The sequence below is a fragment of the Carcharhinus amblyrhynchos genome, unplaced genomic scaffold, assembly GCF_965287045.1.
Source record: "Carcharhinus amblyrhynchos unplaced genomic scaffold, sCarAmb.v2.hapA scaffold_496, whole genome shotgun sequence".
NCBI lineage: Eukaryota > Metazoa > Chordata > Chondrichthyes > Carcharhiniformes > Carcharhinidae > Carcharhinus > Carcharhinus amblyrhynchos.
In genome coordinates this window covers 85,926-102,734 of record NW_027650236.1, presented here as the reverse complement: position 1 = coordinate 102,734, position 16,809 = coordinate 85,926, and the positions used below count along the sequence as shown (strand labels likewise).

The following is a 16,809-nucleotide window of genomic DNA, read 5'->3' as shown; positions in this document are numbered from 1 at the left end:
TCAGGGTGGTGGAGCCTGAACACTCCAGCAAAAATCGGCTGCACTGAGATTGGGGCGCCATCTTTAAAGGATGCCCCGATCAGGACAGCAATAAACCTTCTCCCCCCGCCCCCCACAACCCAGCCCACCACGGAAGTCTCAGGAGCTCCCCCCGGCTACCCACTCCCTCTCCATCAGACCCAGCTTCGTCTCAGTCCACCCCCTCCCACTGATCATTAGCAAACTTCAGCAACCCTACGGGCAGCGGGAGTGGGATCCGGCATTCCCGTGGACAGCGGGAGTGGGATCCGGCATTCCCGTGGACAGCGGGAGTGGGATCCGGCATTCCCGTGGACAGCGGGAGTGGGATCCGGCATTCCCGTGGACAGCGGGAGTGGGATCCGGCATTCCCGTGGACAGCGGGAGTGGGATCCGGCATTCCCGTGGACAGCGGGAGTGGGATCCGGCATTCCCGTGGACAGCGGGAGTGGGATCCGGCATTCCCGTGGACAGCGGGAGTGGGATCCGGCATTCCCGTGGACAGCGGGAGTGGGATCCGGCATTCCCGTGGACAGCGGGAGTGGGATCCGGCATTCCCGTGGGCTCAAAACTGCCCCTCCCACATTTGCTTCTTTTGCAAATCATTTTGAATCTGTGCCCTCTCAGTCTTGGTCAGTTTATAAGCAGGAACAGTCTCTCCCTGCCAACTCTGTCCAGCCCCCTCATGATTTTGAACATCTCTATCAAATCTCCTCTTAGCCTTCTCCTGTCCAAGGAGCATAGTCCCAACCTCTCCAGTCTATCCTCATCACTGAAGTTTCTCATCTCTGGAGTCATTCTAGTAAATCAATCCTCGTGTTTTGCCACGAGCTCCACAGCTTTGAGTTTCATTGACAGCCTTTCCTGTGGAACTTTGCAGCAAGCCTTTTGGGAATTGAAGGGGAGTTAACCACTGTCCAATTGGGTTGTCACTTCCCCAGAGAGGTTTGGATTGCAGTATGATTTTGTTGTATAAATCCCTGATGGAGATTCCTACAGGAAGAAGCCATTCACTCGTGTGCGTGTGTGCCTGTGCTTGCGTCCATCCATCCCCACAACCCCACATTTTACCCTCCTAATCCCCCTGACATTAGGGGGCAATTTATCATGGCCAATCAACCTAACCTGCTCAACTAAGAAGAGTTGTAGGCCAATACTGACCCTTGGGTGACAACTTTCTTCTGGTTTGATCCTTGGTTTGCTGCCCTGCCCAAGCTTCCTGGCTCTCCTTTGTGATTTGAAGTGTGCAATTCTTGATTTAGCTAATGTTTACAAAGCAACCTCCAGGAAACAAGCAGCCACCTCGGATGTAAGGGCTGGCATTGCAGGATTTCCCTTAACAAGAGCCCTTTCTAAGAGGCCTTTAGTGGTTTTGTTACCCTTTATTGTTTCCTGGGAAGTGAGCATCACTGCCAAAGCCAGAGTTGGTTGCATGTTTGGAATTGCCTTGAAACTGAACATTTCAAAACAGTGGGTCAGGCCCCACGTGTAGGCCAGACTGGGCAAGGATGATTGATTTCCTCCTCCTAAAGGACATTAGTGAACGAATTGGGTCTTTACGACGACAGTTACCATCAATGACACCAGCTTTATATTCCAGATTTTATTAATTGAATTCAAATTGCACCAGCCTCTGGATTACGAATATAGTGATGTTACTATTAGACCACTGTTTCCCCCTAATTGATTGACCCAGGGAGCACCCACCTCAGTGACCCACTCATTGTACCACCTTGACCAACTTGCCTGTTGCCTGGCAACCCACCATAACCAGGAACCACCTCCCAGCTGCCCTCAGTGCTGATAGGACAGAATTGTCCATCTGCCCAGCATTGATGTGGAGATGCCGGCGTTGGACTGGGACGGGCTCCACTCACATTCCAAATAAACCTGTTAGACTTTAATCTGATGTCGGGAGACTTCTTACTGTGCATAGAATTGGTTAGATACAGAGGAAAGGTTTCTCTACGCTGACCCTCTCACCACCCAGGACAAGAGCGGGTCATGTCCTGAATAAAACTCTCTGTACCCACATGATGTGGAGATGCCGGCATTGGACTGGGGTAAACACAGTAAGTAGTCTCACAACACCAGGTTAAAGTCCAACAGGTTTATTTGATAGTAAACACACAAGCTTTCGGGGTTTGCCCCTTTGTCAGGTGAGTGGAGAGTTCCAAACACATAGAACATAAAACAATACAGCGCAGAACAGGCCCTTCGGCCCACGATGTTGCGCCGACCGGTTAAAAAGCAATGACCCTCTAACCTAAACCAAACCCTTTCCATCCATAAACCTATCCACGGATCTCTTAAATGCCCCCAAACTAGGCGCATTTACAACTGCAGCAGGCAGGGCATTCCAATCTCTCACCACCCTCTGGGTAAATAACCTACCCCTGACATCCATCCTATAACTACCACCCCTTAATTTAAAGCCATGCCCCCTTGTGCTAGCTTTCTCCATCCGAGGAAAAAGGCTATCACTGTCCACCCTATCTAAACCTCTAATCATCTTATATGCTTCAATAAGGTCCCCTCTTAGCCGCCTTCTTTCTAACGAAAACAACCTCAAATCCCTCAGTCTCTCCTCATAGGACCTCCCCTCCATACCAGGCAACATCCTGGTAAACCTCCTCTGCACCCTCTCCAATGCCTCCACATCCTTCCTATAATGTGGGGACCAGAACTGCACACAATACTCCAAGTGCGGCCGCACCAGAGTTTTGTACAGTTGCAACATGACGCTGCGGCTCCTAAATTCAATCCCCCTACCAATAAACACCAAGACACCGTATGCCTTCCTAACAACCCTATCTACTTGATTCCCAACTTTCAGGGATCTATGTACACATACTCCTAGATCCCTCTGTTCATCCATACTATTCAGAGTCCTACCGTTAGCCCTATACTCTACACATCCATTATTCCTGCCAAAGTGAATTACCTCACACTTTTCCGCATTAAACTCCATCCTCCACCTCTCGGCCCAGCTCTGCAACTTGTCCAAGTCTTCCTGTAGACTAAGACACCCTTCCTCACTATCAACCACACCTCCGACTTTGGTGTCATCAGCAAATTTACTAATCCACCCAACTATACCCTCATCCAGATCATTTATAAAAATTACAAACAGCAGTGGCCCCAAAACAGATCCTTGAGGCACACCACTTGTAACCGAACTCCATGACGAATACTTTCCATCAACCACCACCCTCTGTCTCCTATCCACCAGCCAATTCCTAATCCAATTTCCTAAATCACCCTCAATCCCATACATCTGCAATTTCTGCAGAAGGCAGACATGGTGTAGAGTTGCTTCGATAAGGAATAAAGCTGACCTGCACTGTCCCATCTGGCAGCTCAGGTGTAACACAGAGGTTAGCAGTGTATGCTGTTTTGTCCAGTGCGATTTATACTGACACTATAACAAACAGTGTAGACAGGGGCTGCTGCTGCAGGAGGTTACTCTTGGATGATAAAACAGGTGGAAAAAAAAATTTAAATCTTGTGCGATCAGCACTATCTTTGGCGGAAGTTTATTTTGCATTAACCACCTGATTAAAACACCAATTTCTAATCGAGCTGGAATATGATGTGATGTTCTGCCAATGCTGCTATTCTTGCTTCCCTATCGCTGCTGACAATTGTTCTGAATAATCCAAGTGTTGCTATAAATAGCACTACAGTGATTTGAAACAGTTTTAATACCTTACTTTGAGGCAATTTAATAAACCAGTGTCTCACTCGGCATTGAACATCAAATCCTTGTAAATGAATTGGTGTCTGGGAAGGGAGGCTGTGTCTGGATGGAACCCTTCCATCGTAAACCCCTATCTCTGGTGCAGAATCTCTTTGCTTTTACGGGCTGTGCTGAAAATTTTCTTTCTCTGCAGCAAAGAGGGAAAAGCTTACATTTATATAACGCCAGTCACCACACCCACAACGCTGCAAACTGTTCTACAGCCAATGAAATTCTTTTGTAGTGTAGGCGTTGTAGGAACAGTGACAGTAAATTTCACACAGCAAACTCCCGCAAACAACAACCAGTCAGTCATCTGTTTTAACAATGTTGGCTGAAGGATAAATATTGACCAGCTGGTTGGAAAATTCCCCTCCACTTTGCTGAATAAAATGATGGAGATTTTCTTTTTAACCTCTTTGTTTGAGGAGCTGACTTCAGTGTCCCAGCAGCACTCAAGTATTAGCCTAGACGATGGGTGGGATTTTCAACCGTCCTTGCCCCAAGCCCGAAAAATCTCACCCGATGTCAATGGAATCATTACATGGTCAGGCCCCACCCGCTATAATTCCAGTAGCGGGAAGGATGGGAAAACTCCCCTGGATGTGTTCAAATCTCGTGGTAGGGAGTTTTGGGGGGACGGGGAAGCAAAGGGGTGATGGAAGTATCATCCCATTGAACCAATGTAAATCTGTCATCCTGGTAATTTTATTTGCAGAGGTTTCTAGAGGCTGTACAGTGTGAGGGAGTGGCTGGAGTGTCATCTGTGCTTCTCAGTTCCAACGAGCACAGATAATCGGGACGAAGGTCTTTCTAATGAAAAACAGGCTCAGATGCTAGTGCACCCGCCTCTGGATTAGACAATTATTGCTTCAATACGCTACCAGGAGTTTGAGTTCATTAAACCATGATGACACTCCAGTGCAACACAGTTGGTGGGTGGGAAATGAAATGGCCATTCTTCAGGTGAGAGGCCTGGTCCACCTATTCAGCTGGATGTTCTGGAAGAATTGAACACCGTGTAGGTTGAGGTCACTTTAATGCCTGCCAATAATGCTACACCTCACTCCCAACTCCATCCTGCTTGCTGGAACTCTCATTTTGTAACCCTCTTGCTTCTGAGTCAGAGAGCCATGGGTTCGAGTCTCACTCCAGAATTTGAGCACAACAATCTAGGCTCACACTTCAGTGCAGTACTGGGGGAGTGCTGCATTGTCAGGGGTGTTAACTATCAGATGAGGCCTTAAACTCAGGCCCTGTCTTCCCTCTCAGGTGGATGGTAAAGATCCCATGGCATTATTTCGAGAAAGAGGCCAATATTTATTCTTCAATCAACATCACAAAGAACAAATCATATCTGGTGATGATCGTATTGCTGTTTGTGGGAGCTTGCTGTGTGTAAATTGGCTGCTATGTTTTCTATGTTACAAGAGTGACTATATTTCAAAAGTATTTCATTGAGTGTGAAGCACTTTGAGATGCCTGATTGTTGTGAAAGGTCATCGATGCCCACATTCCGTGAATGTATAAAAAAGTTTTGAACCAGACCTTTTGCAACTCAACGTCCTCCTCAACCTGCTGCTAAACTTCTAACTCCGTAGTCTTGAGATCACAACCTTCTACATTCACATCGTCACCAATTTCACAAAAGCAAAATGTTACAGATGCTGGAAATCAGAAATAAAAAGAGAAAATAATGGAAATACTCTGCTGGTTTGCAGTATCTGTGGTGGGAAATAAAGTTAATACTTCAGATCGATGTTGATTCTATATCAGAACATTTTCTGTCTTTATTGCCCACGAAATCACTGGTGGTTAAAACATATAAAGTCGAAGCAAAAGTCGGCTATTTAGTCCCTTGATCCTGCTCTGGAGTTCAGTAAGATCATGGCTGGTCTTATGTTGGCTTCTCGATTCCCATCTACCCCCGATAACCTTTGATTCCCCTGCCTAACAAGAATCTATCTACCTCCACTTCAATGTACTCTGAGGCAGTGAGGTCCAAAGTTACACAATGCTCTGAAAAAAAACTCTTCATCTCTTGTCCTTTAAGGGTGACCTTTAAATTTAAAACAGTGCCCTTAAATCCTGGACTGACCCACAAGAGAGAGCATCTCTTCCATATCTACTTTGTCTATAGGATTAGTGGAATAGGGCTGGGTGGGATGTGATCAGTGCAGACTCGATGGACCCAATGGCCTCCTTCTGTACTGTAGGGATCCTCTGATTCTGTGAATACCACTCAGGATTTTATCTACTTCAACGAAGCCATCCCTCACTCTTCTAAACTCCAGTGGAAACAAGTCCAGCCTTTCCACATAAGACAATCTACTCAGTTCAGATCTCAATCTCATAAGCCTCCATTGAACCACCTCCAACACATTTATATCCTTCTTTAAATAAGTAGACCAAAATTGCACACATTATTCAAGATGCAGCCTCACCAAAGCCCCCTATAACTGAAGCGTAGCATCCTTACTTCTATGTTCAATTCCCCTCATAATAAAGGCTAACATTCCATTAGCCCGCTCGATTACACACTGCACCTGCATACTAATTTTTTGTGACTCATGCGTGAGAGCATCTAGATCCCTCCCCACCTGTAGTTCTCCATTTAAGTAACACTCTGCTTCCTGTAGATAGATTCTTGGGTCACTGTCTGTGTGGAATTTGCACATACTCTTTGTGTCTGCATGGGTTTCCTCCGTGTGCTCCGGTTTCCTCTTACAGTCCAAAGATGTGCAGGTTAGGTGGATTGGCCATGCTAAATTGCCCCTTAGTGTCAGGGGGACTAGCTAGGCTAAATGCATGGGGTTATGGGAATGGGGCCTGGGTGGGATTGTGGTTGGTGTAGACTTGATGGGCTGAATGGCCTCCTTCTGCACTATAGGATTCTATGATTCTGCCAAAGTGAACAACTTCACACTTTCCCACATTATACTCCATCTAGATTTTTGTCCACTCACTCAATCCATCTGCACACTCAGTATGTCTTCTTCACAACATAGCTGTCAACCAATCTTTGTGTTATCCACCTATTTAGCTGCCACACCTTCACTCCCCTCATCTAAGTCACTGATATAAATGGTAAAAAGTTGAAACCCCAGTACAGACCCTTGTGGGACTCCACACGACACATCCTGCCAATCAAATCCATTTATGCATACTGTCTGTTTTCTGCCAGCCAACGCCATGCCAACAGGTTACCCCATAGCCCAACTCACTGCCACTTCTCTTCCAGGAATGCCCACCCTGATGAAGTACTGCCCTTCTCTCCAATAAGATCTTCAGATGATTAGTTCTACCCCACCTCGACCCCTTTGTTTTCATTCTATTTTATTTACTTTTTCACTGTTCTCTACCTTTTATTTCTTTATTGTCTTCCTTCATTTTTCTTTCCCCCTCCACTCTTTTCCCCTACTTTATCCCCTTTCCCTTGCCTTTTACCCCCTTTGCTTCCCCTTTTCTAAATTTTTACCTCTCTCCTGTCTGGTAAATTCATTAAATGTGATTTCCCTTTCATAAACCATACTGACTTTTCCCAATCACCTCGTGCTTGTCTAAGTGATCGCCTGTAACCTCGTTAATGCTCGATTCTAATACCTTGCCATGGACTTCCTGGTGCCTAAGGTGAGAGTGTGTACTTGAGACCCCTGATGAGACAGAACGTGCTCTGTATGTTCAGCCTGAGGCCAAATGAAAAGAAGATCTAGACCCAGGATTGGTTTTGACATGTGTTTAACACACTTCAGTCCTGTATATAACTGTCAAAATGTGAGGGGTGTTTGAGGTGAACTTTGTGATCAATGTGTGACAGACTGTTTAGCTATTCTGCAATATGTGACTATCCAGTATCAGGCAGCAAAATAGATGTTATTTTTAAAACTATTTTGCCAATATATGTGATTGGCTGTACCACTGAGTAATATTTAGTCTCTCTCTCTCTCCAATCTCCCGCGATCTTTATCTTTAATATCACACAATCCAACTTGCGTGTTGTGTGTGTGATGCTCCCTATCCTGTGTGTGATGTTCCCTATTCTGCGTGTTCTGTGTGTGACGCTTCCTATCCTGCGTGTTCTGTGTGTGACGCTTCCTATCCTGTGTGTTCTGTGTGTGATGCTCCCTATCCTGCGTGTTCTGTGCGTGACGCCTCCTGTCCTGCGTGTTCTGTGCGTGACGCTTCCTATCCTGCGTGTTCTGTGCGTGACGCTCCCTATCCTGCGTGTTCTGTGCGTGACGCTTCCTATCCTGCGTGTTCTGTGCGTGACGCTTCCTATCCTGCGTGTTCTGTGCGTGACGCTTCCTATCCTGCGTGTTCTGTGCGTGACGCTTCCTATCCTGCGTGTTCTGTGCGTGACGCTTCCTATCCTGCGTGTTCTGTGCGTGACGCCTCCTATCCTGCGTGTTCTGTGCGTGACGCTTCCTATCCTGCGTGTTCTGTGCGTGACGCTTCCTATCCTGCGTGTTCTGTGCGTGACGCTTCCAATCCTGCGTCTTCTGTGCGTGACGCTTCCAATCCTGCGTCTTCTGTGCGTGACGCTTCCTATCCTGCGTGTTCTGTGCGTGACGCTTCCTATCCTGCGTGACGCTTCCTATCCTGCGTGTTCTGTGCGTGACGCTCCCTATCCTGCGTGTTCTGTGCGTGACGCTCCCTATCCTGCGTGTTCTGTGCGTGACGCTTCCTATCCTGCGTGTTCTGTGCGTGACGCTTCCTATCCTGCGTGTTCTGTGTGTGACGCCTCCTATCCTGCGTGTTCTGTGCGTGACGCTTCCTATCCTGCGTGTTCTGTGCGTGACGCCTCCTATCCTGCGTGTTCTGTGCGTGACGCTTCCAATCCTGCGTGTTCTGTGCGTGACGCTTCCAATCCTGCGTGTTCTGTGCGTGACGCTTCCTATCCTGCGTGTTCTGTGCGTGACGCTTCCTATCCTGCGTGTTCTGTGCGTGACGCTTCCTATCCTGCGTGTTCTGTGCGTGACGCTTCCTATCCTGCGTGTTCTGTGCGTGACGCTTCCTATCCTGCGTGTTCTGTGCGTGACGCTTCCTATCCTGCGTGTTCTGTGCGTGACGCTTCCTATCCTGCGTGTTCTGTGCGTGACGCTTCCTATCCTGCGTGTTCTGTGCGTGACGCTTCCTATCCTGCGTGTTCTGTGCGTGACGCTTCCTATCCTGCGTGTTCTGTGCGTGACGCTTCCTATCCTGCGTGTTCTGTGCGTGACGCTTCCTATCCTGCGTGTTCTGTGCGTGACGCTTCCTATCCTGCGTGTTCTGTGCGTGACGCTTCCTATCCTGCGTGTTCTGTGCGTGACGCTTCCTATCCTGCGTGTTCTGTGCGTGACGCTTCCTATCCTGCGTGTTGCGTGCGTGACGCTCCCTATCCTGAATGTTCTGTGCGTGACGCTTCCTATCCTGCGTGTTCTGTGCGTGACGCTCCCTATCCTGCATGTTCTGTGCGTGACGCTCCCTATCCTGCATGTTCTGTGCGTGACGCTCCCTATCCTGCATGTTCTGTGCGTGATGCTTCCTATCCTGCGTGTTCTGTGTGTGATGCTTCCTATCCTGTGTATTCTGTCTGACACTCCCCATCCCACATGTCCTGTATGTGACACTTCCCAACGCATGTGTCCTACATGTGACACTCCCCGTCCCACATGTTCTGCATGCGGTGCTCCGCATCCCATGTTCTCTGTGTGACGCTTCCCATCCCATGCCATCTGTGTGCCTTGTGTGTTCGGTGTCTGATGCTTCCTATCTCGTGTGTTCTCCGTGTGTCGTTTCCCCACCCCGCGTGTTCAGTATTGGTCATTCCCTATCTTGGATTGGGCTGGCCTCTGGATGAACCAGGCACCAGATGAAACACGGTGGAATTTCAGGCTGTGCTCGGGAAGAGTCTGAGCTTTGTACAAGTGATTATAGATCAGCACGGTCTTTAATCTCTCCAAATGCTCCTAGCTTTCCCTCTAATGCACGGATGTATACAGTACGTTGTTGATGGGGAACCGCTCGATTGCAGATGCCTGTAAATGGACTGCATGGGACACATGTCACAATGATAAACACCTATTCTGCTGACCTTTGTGGCGGGCCTGTTTTCTGAGTGCTGCACTACATGGATTAAATGAAATGTAAAGTTCTGTTTTATTGGATTGCTTGTCTGTTCGTTTACTGGGCAATTGTAAAATGCATTTAAATTGGGGTCAGTTTTTATTGGGTTTTTTTTCTGTCTCCGAGGCTGTGATATTTATGGCTTGGTCCAGAATCCCGAGCCATAGGAATGCTGATTGGGCAGAAGACACCACTTTAATTAATTAATCTGCCTCCGTATCCTAAATCTGTCCCATCTTATTCAACTTTATCATTGAACAAAGTGATGATACAATTCTCTCAGGAGCCGTGCCTGCTTCAAGCCACTCTGCCTGGTTTGCAGGAATAGTTTTACAATTAAAACACCATTGAGTGGAGGGAGGATTCCTTAGCTTCCCCGAGGCCTTGCTATGCTCTTTCCCAAGCAGCTCAGCGCTGGATCACATAGAGAAGAGTAGCTGAGATTCCTCACTTCTACTGTTCTCTAATCTCAGCCCAGGGCACATTTCGGATGCTGAGATTGGCCTTTAGAGCAGCTGAATAAAGGTAGTCATAGCGTGGGTCTCCCACCCCGGCTAAACATTTAAGAGATCGAGCTGTTGGTGTCAGATGTGAATAGGCTTGTGCTTTAGCTGTGATGCCCTTCACAGAACATTCATCAGCTGGAGCTACCTGGGCTCATACTTGGCGAATAGCCGCTTTCTGCATAAATACAAGAGAACAAGGCTGGTAAAGGAGGGGGATAATTGGGAGAAATCAGTGTTGTGATACACAGTGAGGTTGGTGCATTAGTGTGTAACTGTCCCATGAGCCGTAGGTAATCTAGCAAACTATGGAAAACCATAAGCCACAAATGTTTACAAATTTGTTTACTATTACTTTCTCAATCTCTTTTTCTCCCTCCCCATCTCCTCTCTCTCTATCCCTGTCATTTTACCTCTCTCCCTGTCTCTCTATTTCTCTGTCTCCTCTGTCTCTCTGCCTTTCTCTCTTTTTATCTCTCTCTGTCTCTCTATCTCTGTCTCTTTGACTCTTCTTCTCTCCTTTTGTGTCTCTGACTCTTTTTTTTTTCTCTCTATTTCTCTGTCTCCTCTGATTTTATGCCTCTTTTTTTCTTTTATGTGTTCAGTCTCTCTCTCTCTCTTTCTCACCTCACCCTCTGTCTCCTCTGCCTTTTTCTCATTTTATGTCTTTGACTCTTTCTCTGTGTCTCTCTCTTTCTCTATCTCCTCTGTCTCTGCCTTTTTCTCCCTTTATGTCTTTAGTCTCTATTTCTCATATGTCCCTCTGTCTCCTCTATCTCTCAGCTTCTCTCTCTCATTTTGTGTCTTTGACTGTCTGTCTCTATTTCTTTGCCTCTTTCTCCTTTTGTGAATTTGTCTTTCTCTCTGTATTTCTTTCTATTTCTCTGTCTCTGTACATTTGCCGGTTTCTCTCTTACCCTCTCCCTGTTGTCAATGTATCTCACACACACGCACACAGTGTGTTAACAATGCAACTATTTTTAGCACAGTAAGAAGTCTCACAACACCAGGTTAAAGTCCAACAGGTTTATTTGGTAGCAAATTCACTAACAAAACCTAATCCACTTAGTTTGCTACCAAATAAACCCGTTGGACTTTAAACTGGTGTTGTGAGACTTCTTACTGTGTTTATTCCAGTCCAATGCCGGCATCTCCACATCAGTATTTTTAGCAACAGGAAGTGACCAGAAGGCACGAGCAACCTCTTGATGATAGATCGAACCATTCCTGTCTTCAGAAATACATTTGACTATCTCTTCGACCATTTGTATTGTGCACCAATAGCCTTCCATTTCAGCTAACCTCTGGATATTTAGCATGATACTAGTATTTAAATCTTTTGCTGTACCTTTTGGCTATCTCTTAATTTATTGCATCTTTTGTTTTATTGCTTTAGTTTTCGATACATATTGAGTTGTTCTATGATTTAAATGAGATTGATTTGCAGGATTATGACTCTCATTTATTTCTCTAATTCCAGCTCTGTCTACAACCTCCTCTCTGTCCACTGCCTTCCCTGATGCCATTGTTTCCCACAATCCCTCAGAAGGGTCAGAGGTCATGAGTGGCTGTCCGGAATCTGAACCAGGTCGGATCTGGGATTGGAACATGTCCTGGGCTGGTGAGATAGAAGACAAAATCACACGGAAAATGGGAATTGCAGCTAGGAACCTGACGATTACTGGAAAGGACTCCAACGGACCCTTCGATGAGCTCTCAGAGCAACAGCCCCGGGCCAAATACAACACCGGTACAATCAGTTCACTAACAAAACCTAATTCACTTAGTTTGGGTTGGGTGTGCTCAGAAAACACAGACCGCACCATCTAGGGAAGGGTAACACGGGTTCAAATCAAGTTAAACCCTAAGGTAATGGCAAAGTAAGGGGTGGCACAGTGGTTAGCACGTCTGCGGCACAGCGCCAGGGACCTGGGTTCAATTCCCGATTTGGGTCACTCTCTGTGCAGCGTATGCACGTTCTCCCCATGTCTGCATGGGTTTCCTCCGGGTTCTCCAGTTTCCTCCCACAGTCTGAAAGACGCGCTGGTTGGATGCAGAGGCCATGCTAAATTCTTCCTCCGTGTACCCAAACAGGAGCCAGAGAGTGACGACCAGGGGATTTTCACAGTAACGTTATTGCAGTGTTAATATAAACCTACGAGTGACACATAAATAAAATACTGCAGATGCTGGAATCTGAAACAAAAACAGAAAATGCTGGAACTATTTAGCAGGTACTCTGTCTATACTTCTCACTGCCTCGGCAAAGCAGCCAGCATAGGAAAACAAGCCTTGCAGCTACTGTTATAAAAGACTTGTCTTGCCTGCATTGTGTATTCTTCAGGAACGCTGTCGATTTTTAACTAACCCAGCATGCCTTCTGAGTTAAAATGTAGTCAAGTTAGAAGTGTTAGTTAACGCCTAAAGTCTAGCATTGAAATGTAATTACATAGGCAGAAATATCTTAAAATGAAGCCTTTGCATAGACTGAAACACAGTAAAAAGTCTGACAACACCAGGTTTTAGTCCAACCTATTTATTTGATAATATACTCGCAAGCTTTCGAGGGGTTACCCTCTTCGTCAGGTGAATGGAGAGTTCTGGCTTCAGACAGAGCATATAAAGCACAGACAGTTTAGAGATTACTGATTAAAATGCGAATCCTTACACCTAACCTGCTGTTCAAGACCTGAAGTGGCTGATAATGTGAGTGGTAGGAGCACTGATCACAGTTTAAAGAGATGTGTATTGTCTCCAGACAGTACAGTAAGTGAGGTTTTGCAAACCCAGGCAAGTCACGGGGGTTACAGATAGTGTGACATGAACCCAAGATCCCTGTTGAGACCGTCTGAACAAACAGGGCTAAATATGCATAGGATCACTCAGTGAGATAGAAACTCGGGTAAATAAATAACTAGATGGAGGCAACAATTGAGATTATATTTGCTATTATTTTTTAAGTGCATTTTTAGGAAGTCACATTCACAAATTTCTCAACTGCTTTTGGAAGGATTAAACAAATCCAGTGCAATAAAAAAAATCATTGGTTGATTGGCATCCAATATCATGAAGAACATGACCAACTGGTAGTGATGTGGGCATTTATTGCCCATCCTTTAATGCCCTTAAGGTGGGGGTGAGCCACCTTCTTGAAGCATTGCAGTCACTGGGGCGTGGGTACACCCACAGTGCTGTTAGGGAGGAAGCTTCAGGATTCTGGCCCAGTGATTGTGAAGGAACAGCGATATATTTCCAAGTCAGGATGGGGAGTGGCTTGGAGAGCATCTTCCAGGTGCTGGTCTTCCTGTGTGTCTGCTGCCCTTGTCCTTCTAGATGGTAGTAGTTGTGCGTTTGAAAGGAGCTGCCCAAGGAACTTTAGTGAATTCTACTTGACAGGAAAGCTCAACAAAAGCACCTTGTTGACTCTGAAATGTTACAACATTACCTCCTTCACTGCCAAAACTATCAGCTGGGAGGAGAGGACTTTAGGTTAAAGGCCTTTAAACCTATAATTCTCTTAACACCAAGTATTACAAGATATGAGTTAGGTTGAGTTTATGAATAATATTGTAACGCGATGCAACTTTTCTTGATTTGATTTATTATTGTCACATGCATTAGTATGGAGTGAAAAATATTACTTCTTGCAATACAGACAAAACATACCATTCATAGAGAAGGAAAGGAGAGAATGCAGAGTGTAGTGTTACAGTCGTTGTGAGGGTATAGAGACCAACAGTTTTCTTCTACCTTTTGCTCTTTGCCCTACCAGTGTAGTATTCGATTTTTATAAGTTTGACACCTCTCCCAAAGCTCAGCTCTGAATTGGACAAGGCAAATTGGTATACTTAAGTTAGCTCAGCTGGATGTCAATGCAATTAACTCTGTCTTTCAGAAATTCTTCACCATGAAATATTGCAGCACACTGGCACAGTTGTTAGCACTGCTGCCTCTCAGCGCCAGAGACCCGGGTTCAATTCCGGCCTCAGGTGACTGTGTTAAGTCTGCACGTTCTCCCTGTGTCTGTGTGGGTTTCCCCCTGGTGCTCCGGTTTCCTCCCACATGCCAAAGGTACGCAGGTTAGGTGGATTGACCATTCTAAATTGCCTCTTTGTGCCCAAAGCTGTTTAGGTTAGGCAGATTAGCGGGGTAAAGGAGTGAGGTTACAGGGATAGGGCGGAGGGTGGGCCTGGATAAGATATTCTGTCAGACAGCTGGCACAGACACGATGGGCTGAATGGCCTACTTCTGCCTATAAACTATTCAGTTCTATACATACATTTCTTTCCTACGGAAGGTTGAATGACAAGTGTGATTTGAAGTGGCCATTATACAATGTAGATCGGAGCTGATTTTAGCATGGTTTCATTGGCTGAATTACCCAGTGCCAGTTCACAATGGAAACTTTGGTTCAGATAATTCAACTGAAATAATGTTTATTGATTTCTGCTGCACTTGGAGAACTCACTCCTCTTGCATTAATAAATGGGTTCTGAGGATGGTAAAAGATTATGACAAATATGATATTGATTTTTCTCAGAACTAATGGATATAGCCACAGTGAGTTATGTTAGACCCATGTCAGGAATGCATTAATGAGAAGGCAAGAAAGAAGCTGCATTTGTATAGCACCTTTCAGGACTTTGGGATGTCCTATCTGCATTACTTTAAGACTTGGGTCACTGAGGTCATCTAATTTGCAGAGTTGTGGCTGTGATTTAATCTTTACCCAAATAGCAGTACCGCAGCACCTCAGAATGCGTCAAACCTCCTTGCAGTTGCTATCGAAGGTTACAGTGGAACAAGGTAGCTGGATAGTGCGGCTACTAATGGGACCATGATCCAGCTGAGACTGGGGAGAAAATTGAGGCCAAAGAACATGCCAGCTTTCTGTCGGAGGATGTATTTTAATTGGGATTGGAGGAGATATAAGCTACCGGAGTTAAATCCAATTTGACTTCTGTTTTCCAGACAACTCCAAATCGGAAATCCCGGTGAACCCTGCTCTCAGTGCAGTGCATGTATCTTTCGCAACAGTCGGAGCCCCCGTGCACAAGAGTTTTGCAGTTAGGAGGAAGGTGGAGAAAGTTGGATTGATGAACTTCCCAGCGGATGCCAATGGCCTCACTATGGTTAAGGTCTAAGGATAAGAGTGGATTGGAACACCCGACCCATCCCTGTGTGCACAGAAATCGATGGATACCAAGGATCCAGATCCATGAGGAAAGGAAAGGGGGATGTTTATTGGGTGCAGACGTTCCGGCAGCCATTGGTGGGCTGCGTGGGCACTTTGTCATCTTCAGTCCCACTTGGGACAGGGCTGCACTTGGCAAACTGGAGGATGGTTCTGTGTGTAGTCTGTGTAGCTTTTATAGGAAACTCGGTAGTTTTGAACCCCAAAGGGGTCGGAAAGCTATTTCTAAACTCGCAATCTATTCAAGATCCAGGGCTACGTACAAAACGGGCAGCTTGTGTACAGCCAGATATTAGAAACCTGTAACAGCCAGTTGGATGACTGACTGAATATAGACATTGGCTTGTAGATTGAGTAGATGGGCACCTGAGTTCTGAACACGGGGAGGTGGGATTAAACTCAAAAGCAAAGGCTATTGTTCTCGGAGTTTCTGAGTACGTGTACACAGACAGCCTTGCACCAGCTTTTAACTTATCTCATTACTAATTAGTCTAACAGATGTATGTAAATAAAACTGACCTTGAAAACCAGTCTGGAGCGACATTAAAAACTCAACAAAAACATCAAGGAAGCCCAAAATGTCAGTGAGATAACATCATTGGGAACAATGGCTGTTGGACAACAGCACACCAATATACATTGCCTAATACTGGTCACGTAAGGAGAGAGATCAAAGCACATAAACAGCCTTGGTTGAAAAGAATCATCACTTAACATCCCCTCTCCCTGAAGACCGAATATAGGCAATAAGTTACTTCATTCCCTGAGTCTAACTGTACTTATTATTTTCACGATAAACAAATGACATTTAAAAAATGACATGTGTCAGTCATTGTGTGGTGATGAGATGTATCTACTGAGAGTTGTGGAATGTGTGAAAGGTTGACTCTACATTTGAATGGCAGGGCTGAAGGTAAACCAGGCAACATCTGTACAAGTCAAGGAAAGAGCTCAGAGAAGAATAACTGAACACAAGCATTATACTGTTCGCTTTTCTCAAGTAATTTCTGATTTTCTTGCCACCGTATTGTGCGTGTATATGTTCAGGATGTTTTTGGTTTCCATACCATTATTGTACTGTTAGAATAGGGTGTGATGTGATAATCTGCTGTCCTTTATATCATAGAAACCCTACCCTGCAAATAAGGCCATTCAGCCCATTGAGTCTGCACCAAATCTGGCAGAACATCTTACCCAAGCCCTCTTTCTTGCCCTATTCCCATAATCCTACAACTTTCCATCTAACCTGA

General features: G+C 45.7%; 1 protein-coding gene across 1 annotated transcript in view; it reads left to right on the top strand.

The window, feature by feature from the left end:
• LOC145339486 (roundabout homolog 4-like) overlaps positions 1–16,420 on the top strand; it is a gene marked incomplete at its 5' end in the record, with an annotated part of 35,888 nt that extends 19,468 nt beyond the window's left edge. The window contains 2 exons of the mRNA XM_080183955.1: positions 11,846–12,115; positions 15,337–16,420. Coding sequence (XP_080040081.1) covers positions 11,846–12,115; positions 15,337–15,509 — 443 coding nt within the window. The remainder of the gene's footprint in view (positions 1–11,845; positions 12,116–15,336) is intronic.
• Between the last annotated feature and the right edge of the window lie 389 nt (positions 16,421–16,809).